General features: G+C 46.4%; 1 protein-coding gene across 1 annotated transcript; it reads right to left on the bottom strand.

Annotated features, from left to right (window-relative positions):
• Nucleotides 1-401: 401 nt before the first annotated feature.
• On the bottom strand, nucleotides 402-10,661 carry LOC104400853 (histone-lysine N-methyltransferase Smyd1-like; the record flags this gene model as incomplete). The annotated part of the gene is made up of 3 exons (XM_010024093.1): nucleotides 10,525-10,661; nucleotides 1,433-1,609; nucleotides 402-615 (listed from the first exon to the last, which is right to left on the bottom strand). Coding segments are annotated over exons 1-3 (528 nt in total), but the record flags the coding sequence as incomplete, so codon positions are not given.
• Between the last annotated feature and the right edge of the window lie 1,598 nt (nucleotides 10,662-12,259).

Here is a 12,259-nt window from a genome sequence, read left to right as displayed (position 1 = left end):
ACTAAAAGTATATTTAAATATATATTTATATGTATTTGATGCAGGTGCACAGATATATGTAAATATATATCTCCCAGGTGAACAGAGATGCCCAGTGGGACCTGTGATGACATTGCAGCACCTACAGCTGAGCAAGCCACTTGCATGCATGTTTAGACAGATGAGATATTTCAGACCTTGCCCTTGTCATGCCTCAGTTTCCCAGTGTCAGTGCAGAAGTGATGCAGGTGGGGAATGGGCAGCATTCAAACCACCTACAGCAAATGCTGGTCCCAATAGCTATGGCCTCTTAAAGGCAACAGAGGGATGAGCTCAAACATCCTCAACTCAGACTTTCTCTGGGAAGCTGGCACTAAAAGCAGCACCCCATTTGCTCTCCGCCCCCCGTCCCCTCAACATACCACTCCAAACACGTGGGAGATGTACTGCATGCCAAACTGCTGGCTCTGGGGAGGCCAAAACTCGAGGAAGCTCTGCACATCAGCATGGAGCTCCTTCTTCTCCTCCTCGCCAAAGTTGTCCACGTGGTTCTGCAGGTCATCGATGGAGACCAGGCAGCCCTCTGACAGCCCACTGCCTTCCCTCTCTATCTTCCACATGATGTGGGCAGCCAGCCTGGCCAGAAAAGAGTCCCACATGTTAGCATCACCACCACCCACTGCAAGGAGATGGGCCAAAGGACCATCGAAATCCACTTCATGGGTGGGAAATTGTGTGCAGGCAGGCCAAGACAGGCTCAGCATTGGATGGCTGATGGCTGCCCACCATCCACAGGCTTTTGAAGGAAAAGGAGATGCAGGGTTTTTCCCCAGCATCTATGTTCTCAACTGCAGAACATAAGCTCCCAGTCCTCTACAACGGCTCTCATTTCCTTGGGGATTCCTCTTATTTCCTTATGACAGAGCCAAATCAATGTATCCTATTGACAAAATGGGGATGAGCCCATCTCTTCTTCCACTTTTCCACCTACTCCCCACTTTCCCACACCTCCCAAAGCACCCCAGGCAGGTTTTCCTCCCCACATTCAGCTGCAGTAGAGCTTTTGGGGCCCAGCACCAAACCCAAGAAAGCAGAAGCATGAGCCTCTCACACCCCAGGTGCTCCTCCAGGTTCCCATTCCTATTGACAAAATGGGGATGAGCCCATCTCTTCTTCCACTTTTCCACCTACTCCCCACTTTCCCACACCTCCCAAAGCACCCCAGGCAGGTTTTCCTCCCCACATTCAGCTGCAGTAGAGCTTTTGGGGCCCAGCACCAAACCCAAGAAAGCAGAAGCATGAGCCTCTCACACCCCAGGTGCTCCTCCAGGTTCCCATCCCCTCCTGCCCTTTCCCAAACCTTCTCCCATCCCTCTTTCCAAATCAGGCCACTCAGCTCTTCCTTGCCACCCTGTCCTGTCCCACTGTCCCCAGGCTCAGCCCCAGCTCTCACCTGATGTTCTCGGTGGGTGCCTTGCCATGCTTCTTGATGGCCGAGCACTCATTTTTGTGGTTGAGCCAAGCCACCCTCTGGCAGGTCCGGTCACAGTAGTGGGCAAACTTGCACTGGCCGCAGCGGTGGAGCCTCTCCTGCCTCTTGAAGCAGGTATGACAGATGACATGTGTCAGGCTGGAAGGACAAAAGGACACATTAGCTTGTACCTCAGCGAAGGGCCAGCTCCACACAGCAAAGCTCCTGCCAGCTTTGCGTCCCTGGGCTCCCCACAGCCACTAAGGATGGACCCCAAGAGGGGTTTTGGGAAGACAAAGAAACATCCCAACAGGCGCTGGTCCCTCAGTGCAAAGAGTTCACTGACCACAGAGGCTTTATTACTGAGGGAACATTATCATTGTCCACAGCCCGTAGTGGGGAAACTGAGGCACAAGGATCACATGAGGAGGATGTGCCACAGGTGGGAGTGAGTGCTACAGCCCCAGGGGACCCCCAGACTGTCCTGCCTCTCCATTATACAGATATATACATAAAAACATACGTAGGCAGATTTATATCAGAGTACATCTAAAATGCACTGTCATTCCCCTGGCAGTACAGTGTGAGCTGCTGACACAATCCACCCTGCACCTTGGCTCGTGCAGGATGAAGAGGGCCATGATTTAAAGCAGGATGATCTGCAGTAGACAAAACCATGTGCAACCATGAGGTTTGGAAAATAACAGTGAGCATTGCCGGAGGGAGCCCAGCACAAGGCAAGCACAAGGCGTGGGACAAGGGGAAGCATGTCTCTGGGAAGGGGGATGCATCCAGCTCCATTATGTCAAATGGAAGAGCTCGGAGCTGGTGAGCAATGTGAGGCTGTGCTCTGTCAGCTGTCAAGTCAGGGGGGCAGAGAGGTGCAAGAGAAATTACACTCCTTGTAAGGCAAAGGAGAGCCAGAGAGGGATGATAAAACCCATGCAGTTACATCGTGTTGGGAAGCACAGGGATATATCTTGCACAGAGAATGAGGTTCCCTCCTGCTGCCTGCATGTTTTGAGGTAGTCAGAAAGCAAAAAGGCAGCTAAAGAAGTTCCCTTGTAGAAAGGAATGGCAACTTGGAGAAGAACACAGTGCAGCAAAACCCAGTTCCTCAAATAGGGGCTTGTCTCCCCCCAGCTCACTCTCTGAGAACAGAAAGACACTGGAATGTTGGCTTTGCATTTTGCTGTTTATCACATAAGGTGTCCAGAGCTTCCAAAGCAAACCCACCCAGTGGAACTTGCTGCCTGGAAAGTCATCTGATGCAGAAATGCACAGAAAAAGTTATACAAGACTTTCCAGGAAAGGAAAGGAACAGTTCATGTGGTATTGAAACTGCAGCCACAAGTACTCATAGGTAATCTGAGTGGTGTAAGAAATACAGCATTTGTCACAAAACCCTCATGGGATCCTTCATGCTCAGAAGACTGGGGTTATTGATAATGTGCCTTACCAGACTCCAGAGGCCTGGGCTCAACTCTTGGCACAGTAAAAAATCGGGATTCAGAGGTATTCAAGATCTATTGCCTAAATCTCCAATGAACATAGCTCGAGCACTGCCCGACCCTGCAAGCAAACTGCAGTGCCCCTAGGCAAACTCCTGCTGTTTCAGGGGAGCTCAGAGACGGACACCCCAAAAGGGAATGGCAAAGTGGGGCTCTCCCTTGGCCCCAGTCTGGACTGTACACCAGGCTCTGATACCACATATCCTGGAGGTAGACGACACCAAAGACACCAAAGGTTTGCAGTGGTCCACAGCCTTCCCTCTCACCCCCTCTGCAATGATTAAGGTGCCCCAAAAACTGTCTCAGAGGTCTGTAAAACCTTCTGTGCCTGGCCTAGAAAGTGTTTAACACAACCTGAAATGGCTCCAGGTAGTCCAGACTTCCTCTCCCTGTAGACAGAGCAGCCCATGTGCGGCCAAGGTGCTGCATGGCCAGGCAACACTGAAAGTTTCTGGAGAGAAAGCTGGGTAGGTACTTTCTGGTGTAACACCTACCCAGGAGTCCTGGACGTCTGAACCCTCATAGACTTCATGTTCAGCTTCCCTTGCTTTGACATAGGGCCAATACAACAGCTTTCTGCTGTATCTATGTACACCATGGCCTCTGGGGTGATCTCCTTCATCTTCCACACATAGTGAGAACTACTTTTTTCCACCCTGCCCAAAAGCAGGATCTTCATTGAGGCCTACAAGGATGCTGGGGAGGGACTCTTCATTAGGGACTCTAGTGGTAGGACAAGGGGTAATGGGTTTAAACTTAAACAGGGGAACTTTAGGTTAGATATAAGGAAGAAGTTCTTCACAGTGAGGGTGGTGAGGCACTGGAATAGGTTGCCCAAGGAAGTTGTGAATGCTCCAACCCTGGAGGTGTTCAAGGCCAGGCTGGACAGAGCCTTGGGCAACATAGTTTAGTGTGTGGTGTTCCTGCTCATGGCAGGGGGGTTGGAACTAGATGATCTTAAGGTCCTTTCCAACCCAAACCATTCTATGATTCTATGATTCATTAGCACAGGGATGTCTCCAGCCCATCAAAGCCTTGACAGGTCAGGGATTTAGGGCTGACTTGGAGGAGAGACACCACTAACTGACTCACTACATGACTTTCTGGAGAGCCTCATGTTTACTTGGCCTCTCATCCAAGCATCAACGAAGCTGAACTCTCAAGGGCTCATGAGCTCAGACATTACGTAGATGAGACGCACAACTACTAATCCTGGATGTAGCTACAGTCACAAAAGCAATAATTCAATGTGACAGCCAACAAATACAAGACGTGACAGAGTGCTTTCAACTAAACCATGGCTCCTGCAAGCACGGCTCTCAGGGAAAGCAGAAGAAACAAATAGCTCTTGTGACTGCTTGGATTGGATTCAGATGAATTAAGATCTGTTGGACCTGCCAGGACAGAGGGCTGAGCACTGCCACAGGAAATATATTACCCTCGTCTCTGAGACATGCACAACCCAAAGATATGCCAATCATTTGACATCCAGCACCCACAGCATCTCATTCACTGATCTGGAAAAGCCAGGTGAGGTGGCTATAGGGGAAAGGAATAGAGGAGGATCTCATGCAGTAGCTAATGGATATGGTGAGAAGATCACAAACTATTTAACGTGAGTTTATTCTATTCTGTACATCATAGATGATACACACAGGTGACCTGGCAGTGTTCAAGGCCAGGCTGGACAGAGCCTTGGGCAACAAGGTCTAGTGTGAGGTGTCCCTGCCCATGGCAGGGGGTTGGAACTAGATGATCTTAAGGTCCTTTCCAACCCAGACCATTCTATGATTCTATGACTTAACTTACACCTAAGTCCACCTGCTTCATATTTATTATTGGCTCACATCTCTCTCCTCAGTGTCCTACAGAGGACAGCATAAGAATAGCCTAAGACATGGGCAAAGTCTGCTTGGCTTTCAAAGCAGATGCTGTAACACTTCATTAAACACAACAGGAAATCCACCAGCTACTTCAGCAGCGAAAGGAAAAGGGAGGTATTCAGTAGCTGAGGATACCTACAATGTTGAATTATCAGCACAAGAATGATTTTTCTCCTTTAAAAAAAAAAAGAGTTTGGAGCTTAGTACTTTTATCTTTAAATGTCGAGGATGACACATCCTAGTTTGTCTGATTTGAGTGGAGGATTTATTTTAGACCATTTTATTTTAATCTTCCATTACAAGATTTCTCAGCCTCCTTTTAGAGGTGTGGGGGTGCTTTTCTTTAAAGAATTAGGTTTTCTCCCAGGTTTTATTTAAGCTTTTGAACAAATGAGATTAGAAATTAAAAAATCAAACCCCTAAGTAAATTTTAAACAATGTGAAGATGAACACATCAGCTCTCAGTTCTTATTTGTACCAACTCAAAGAATGTTTCCATAATCTTTTCAGTCATCCTGTAATGGAAAATTCTGCATTTCTTTATCCCTACGTCATCCCAGCTATATGGAGCTACCCACATTTCCCTTGGAAGATGTTTTGGGCCTGCTTTGTACATTAAAAAGGAACACAAAACTTGCACGATCTCATGGGTTTAGCCGTGTGCAGATCATTCATCAAGCAGATCTTCAGGTGATCTTGGTTTCCTACCACATGACACTGTTTGCCTTGACTACTGTCTCTCAAAGCCCACTGGTTAAAGAGCAAACCTGCTCTTGATGAAGGCTCTCAGAGATATATCAGGCATCCCCACGCCCGTAGGAAATGTAAACTCTTACAGCTTGAGAGCCAACTGACATGCCAGAGGAGAAGGTCACATACTGTACATTGAACCCAGGCAATAGAAATGCCATCGTCCCAAAGGTGAGGAAAGGAAACCTTCAAAGAGAAAGTGAAGAGGGAAGGAAGGATTAAACCCCCACACGTAAGCAGAGCACTAGAGAAAGCTTCAGTGAGAGATAACGTCAATAGGGAATGCAGAAGGGCTTTGCAAATCGAAAAATGACCCCAACATAGGCAAAGAATCCCTTGAGAAGATATATTTACAACCTTCTGCATCTATTTTAGGGCAAAGAAGGCCTGACACTGGTGTTTTCTCAGTGCTATTTCAGCTGATAACAGCAAGGCTTATTCAAGCCCAGATCAGAGTGTGTGTCTGCACTTTATCCAAACAGCAAAATATCACACTCAGTTCTACACCCTCTTTTAATCAGTATTCACAGTGTCTCTAAACAGTTTGCTTTAGTTCAGGCAGAAGTAACAGGCTTGATGTAAGAGTCAGCATCGGGTAACCACTGTGTTAAAGCAAAAGGTTATAGAATCATAGAATAGTTTGGGTTGGAAGGGACCTTTAAAGGTCATCTAGTCCAACCCTCCCTGTAATGAGCAGGGTTAGTTTGTGAGTCATACCCTGGCCTTAAAATCTAAGAAACTATGAGCTGCCAGTTGCCTGTAGGAACTTTCTTTAGCTTCACTTTGAGTTTTATGTACTTCTGGACTAAAGGTCTCTGGCACTGGGTAAGAGGCTGCTGCTCAGATGACCATCACTGGGCTGAAGAGTACAAGCCCTCACCAGCCTTAATGACTTCAGAAGCCTTCAGGGACCTTTGGGGTCCCTGTGACCTTCAGGGGCTTCCAGGGTGGGATGAAGCCTGCAGATTTAGACAACTAAATGTGCTCATCTGTACCCTCAAATGTCTAAGCAGAAATTCCATCAAAATACTCAGCAGGGTCTGGAAAGTCACTCAGCTCAAAGGTGGGTGTCTGGGTTCAGTGCATATTATACAGCAACATTGGTTGTAACAGGCTCTTAGGGCTGGATTCACTTGCCAGGACATAGGAGCTTAGTGTTATTTTAGGCTCTGCAGGGACATCTGGCCTGAGAGGAGGCCTGATTCTCATAAATCCTGGTTTGTACCTGTCAGCCCTAAGAGGATGTCTCAGACATCCCAGGGCATCTCAAATGACATTAAACACCTACAGCAACTGAATCCCACCTATGGCTCTATGCTAACACAACAGACCTCAGTTTTGGGTGTCTTCATTTGCAAGCTGAGTCGCAAAGCATATTGCTGGACATCACATCACCCTGTAGGTTGGTGCAGTTAAATTGATGGATTGCTCAGAGTATGATGGCTGATTATAGAGTTTTGTCACAGAAAACATTTCTCCTTTACCTGGCAAAATATAATTCTCAGCACCTCCTCAAGCTCAGCCTCCTACTGATGGGCAGGCTTGGGTGACAGCCTCATGTCCAAATTACTTCATCAGTTCCTCACATCATTATACAGAGAAGGGTCTTTGCATCATTTAAGCCCAAAGCCTAGTATATCCATACTTTCTGCTGTGAGCATCTAACACTGGTTGCCAAGATTAGTTGTTCAGGTTCCCTAGATCCCTGTACTGTCAGTGCAAAGAGGTTTGCTCTTCTGATAGTTTCTCAGAGGATGAAAAGTAGGTTTCTGCTATGTAACAGCCTATGAGGTTTCTCATTCACATTCCTGAAGTTAAACACCTATAGCAGATAATGCAAATATTTCATTTCACAATGATGTTCTTCACCAGGTCAAATGATGATTTTAAGGGGCTCCTTGTTTCTGAACAGTTAACAACTCCCATCTCTTGAGAGCTTTGTGCCTTGTCACAAACACAAGCTGCTTTCCTTCCTTTAGTAAGGCCAAACCAAGAAAACCATGTTGTATCTCTGAAGAGCTGCTCCCTCCTAACCTGAAACAGAGACCTTCACATCACTTGCTGTGTTGCCACATCATATGAAGACACACAGGAAGCACAGTGTGGTCACTGCAGCAAGATTGCTATCCATATACATCACATACAGAAGTTGACTCCAACAGGAAAATCAGGGGTAGGATTTCAGGGCTCAGCATCCACGCTGGAACCAGACTTCCCAAACGACTGAGCTCTTCAAAGGGCTGCAAAGACCAGCTCTGCACTCTAATGATTTTGTGGTGGCCTTCATACATAAAAGAAAGCTGAGCTCTGTGGAAAATCTGGTCAGGTATTTGGTGGGACCTGAGCCAGAAAATTAAACACACCGATCACTCGTACATGAACTCCATTTCCATAGTGCACATACACCCCATTTCAGCAAGAGATGAAGATGCTGAGTTGAATTAGTATGATGAAAACTGAACTTTGAGTTTCCCAATGTAGGGTAAGACCCCTTTTAATAATGTAGACTTGACACTGATTTTAGGATCTATACATGTATGTTTGTGGACAAGGAAAAACACATGTGTCTTGACTGGACTCTTCATCCATGCAGAGGCAACAGCAGTTCTTTCAGGGCAAAACCAGGCACCATGGCCTAGCATGGATTTGCTTTTGCAGGTCCTATAAGGATCCAGGTTTTCCTGCTTTGATAGCAATCAATTCAGTGGGGTTCTATGCAATTGATTACCCTGGGGCAGCAGCAGAAGTTACCTTCAAAACCAAAACCCTGTGTGTCAGGGTAGTTTTCACAAGAAAAATGTGTGTTTCCATTATATCCCCTGCCAAGCACTAACCAGCAGGCATTTAGTTGGCACTGTCTGCTTTGGAGATTTTGGGATTTTTGGAATTCATTTGTCCATTGACGTTCATGAAGTGCTTTGGGATGAAACATGCCATGGGAGGGTGAAAGTCCATTACCATTGAACAAAGAAGAAGCAGAGAGATAAGAATGACTGAAGCCATCCCCTCAAGTCACAGAGAAGGGATGTATTTACTTTGCCTCCTTGCTGCTTAATGTTTGGACCTGCCCTTTGGGAGCTAAACAAACCCAGCCTGGGGAGGGAGGGAAGCCCATCTCTCCCACCCCAGGTTTTCTGTTGGAAACCTAAGCCTAAGTCACAGTCTGCAGTGTAAGAGCCGATGTAGTGATAGTTTCTCCCCTTAGCTCACATTACACAAGCGACATTTGAAAATGCAGTGAAGTTGTAGCTCTTCACCATGAGCAGCTCTACTCTGTGCATGATGCTTGCAACATTTCACATAGAAGGAAAGCAAATTCCCAACCCACAATGAAAAGTCAAAATGGTTTCAATGGTTTAAAAGATGAGAATTTTAATAAGTCATATGGGAGAAATAATTGTCCTTATGCACTTCTGAAGCAAACAGTGTCACAGTAAGATTCCAGCTAGTGACACAAGTGAAACTGAAGTACAAGACCTAAAAGGACACGTCAAGGAGAGATGGTTTTGTCATTAACTACTGTAATTAAACTCAGGGTTAAGAATTCAAGAACCTAACATTTTAGAATGAAAAAGATGACATTTTTAATGTGAGGTCTTGCAATGATGAATTGAAATCAAAACTAAAAAGTGTCACTGCTGCTATTGTAAAGATTCACAAACACATTCACCCAGTGACACTGGAAGGGCAAGGAAAAAGTGAATGAAAGAGACAAAGAACCTTATTTCCTGCTCTGCTCATTTAATCCCCAATTCTCTGCTATTGCCAGCTCACACAGCAGCACGAATCAGCTTCTGCTACAAGATGACCAGGATTAAAACAGCAGCATGAGCTCTACTTGAGCTCCGGATGTTGTTAGAGGAGCTGATTCCATCAGGGAAAGCTCAGCTAGGCAGAACAATTCACTGCCTATTTAGTGTGCAGAATATTCACTCATAACTGGCAGTTTGGGGCAAAAATTCAGTCTCAGGACTCACCATGACACCTTTGAAGAATGCTCATAAATATCCTAAGCCCAGAATGAAACCTTCAGCTGACATCCAGCTCCTCGGTACAAAAGTTTGGAGCAAACTGTTCTCAGTTAGTGCATTATAAGGCTGAACAAATTCCATTCACGTCTGAGGCTTTATTCTAGATTTATTCCATGTGAGATTAAGATAGAAATCAGTTCTCTGCATCTTTTAGCTTTCAAGGTATTTAAGTGAATCTTCCACTGCTTCGAAGGGCAGAAGCAGGCACCTACCAGCCACACGAGCAGCACAGCTTGATCAGATGTTGTTCATCCTTGAAACAAGCAGTAAGAAAGAAAAATGCATTTGCACCAGAATTCAGTTTCTGACTACATCAGTGTGACCAAACACTTAAAACCAGTCTCGTGCAAGAATGAAAGCAGAAACCTGTCTGCAGTTAACTCAGCTAGCTATAAATATAACAGCACTTTAACACAAACAGTCTCACCCACAGATCCCCACTAGTTCCTAGTTTGAAGGCAATAGGCAATGAAGCTGCGTGTACAGCTAGGAGGTGCTACAAGTGAGCAGAGCACAGTGTAAGGCGACTTTGTCACGCATTATGCATTGGAGGCTTCAGCAAAGTCAGTTTGGGATTGCTGTACCTGAATTCCACTTACTCCTGGCAGTACACCTGAGGGTAACGTGGGTCTGGTTTGATGGGACACTAAATACACACAACTGAGCGCCTTACAGGATCACATCCTGGCAACAGATTGCACCGTATTGAAAGCAAAAAAGGCTGATCTGAGCCCTGGAAGCACATTCACTGTGAGCTCGGAATGTGTGTTTACAGACGTGCTTCTGATTCCCTCCTCTGACATTGTCCAGACCCTTCCAAACCTTTACGTGCCTGGCCAGATGAAATTCTGCATCAAGATTCCTTTTGGTCTTTGCTTTAAAAGTGCTTTTTCTCTTACCTATCAAACACCACGGCTGCATAGGCTGGCTCTGCAAAGATGACATCCCCAGGCAGAAATTCCTTCTGGGCTTTCAAGCCCCTGCCTTTGCCTTCAGACGTGAACACTTCAACCGACTCCATTTCCCCTTTGGTCATCCCAGGGACCCCAAGGCTTGAAAGTAGGTATCTCGGAGTGAGCCAAATCTCCTGTTACTCCTGTCAACTTCAACGTGCTGCTAGACCACGCTTATAAAAGGGCTGGGCCCTCCCTTCCCCCCAGGCCACACCGTTTCCCATAGGAGGACAAGAGGGTGGGAGCAGGAGGGGCAGGAGGAGAAGATCCTCCACGCAATATCACCAAACTACGCAGGGAATGCACAGGGCTGGGACTTGCTCTTCTTTAGGAAACCCCTCTCTGAAAAATGACGTTTGGAATTGTTTCTCCCAGCCACAAGCAGTTGTATATGTTACGACTCGGATTAATTTATACTCTCCCATTGGAGAGAGAATGTATTCTCTTTGCAGGGTATTTTTAGCAGCCACATGCTTCTGTCTCTCAGGAAGCAACAGCTGAGACAGTGGGACAGGGAGGGCTGGTATGCATATTTCCGACCCCTTTCCACTGTCATCTGGCTTTTTCCAGAAATTAAACAATGCTGCTTTATTTTTACCCTCTAGGAGATGGAACACATGTTTAGAGGCAAGGATAAGAGTGAAACACATGCCTTGAAATCCTCAGCATCATCTGTCACCAATGTAACCTGGAAAAGGGGAGTCACTTCCCAAACAGCAGTGGGTTTATGGAGCAGGAAGGGCAGCAGCAGCAGTTCAGCACAGGCTGCAGAAGCAAGCAGGACATCTTAGGTACTCACACAATTTTGGATGCACTAAACCTTTGCATTTGAGAGCTCTCCCCATCTCCAGTGCTCAGCTGTGGACGAGATGGGAGAATCTGAGCCACTGGAGTAGAAAAGGAGGGTCCATTGAGACCAAATCCATGAGAAGCCAGGCCTTGGCTTTGCTCTCTGCCCCCAGCAGCCAGTACAAGTGCAGGGAGACGCAAGGGGAGGCCTCCGTGTAGGAGAGAAAACCTCAAACCCAGCCCAGACTGTCATCCAGCATGTCTTTATCATTTAATAGCACTTTGCAGGGCTGGTTCCTGTTAATCTCACCCTCCCACCCTTAGGAAATCTGGTGCTATTTCCTTCTGGATCTCTAAGCACCACACAGATATCAGCATTGACAAATCTCTTCCCAAACCTCTCTGCTCCACAGAAAACCTGTCTGATTAACAGGGAAAGTGAGGTGCGGAGAAAGAAAAGGTGATTTCTTTCACAGTCAAGGGCATCCCATGGCTGTGGAAGAAATGCTTTACCTTGCCAAGGCAGTGGGATGTATCGCTGTGCTCAAGACACAGAACTGCTCAGTATCTTGTGCTAAAAGCTTCTGGCAATTTTCCTTGCCTGCAAATGAAGCACAATATTGTGCTTCAGCACAAATATCCTGTGTTATAGTTTGCCTGTGAGTGCCAAGCACAAACGATATCAATCCACAACTCCATAAATTCAGGGTGATCCGGGTCTTCACGTGGTTATGAGCAATCCTCTCGAACAACCAGACTCCTCACTTGTCCCAAAAAGGGCCAGAGCTGTCCCAGAGCCATCAGCATAAACCTCCCAGTGCTTACGCTGCTCAGTGTAGAAAAGTTACTACAGGCAATTAGCACCTACATGCAATTACAGTTTTAATGTCAA

The sequence above is a fragment of the Nestor notabilis genome, unplaced genomic scaffold (assembly GCF_000696875.1).
Source record: "Nestor notabilis isolate BGI_N333 unplaced genomic scaffold, ASM69687v1 scaffold18081, whole genome shotgun sequence".
In the NCBI taxonomy this organism is placed as follows: domain Eukaryota; kingdom Metazoa; phylum Chordata; class Aves; order Psittaciformes; family Psittacidae; genus Nestor; species Nestor notabilis.
Note: the sequence above shows the minus strand (reverse complement) of the source record. Positions and strands in the feature narration are given on the sequence as shown.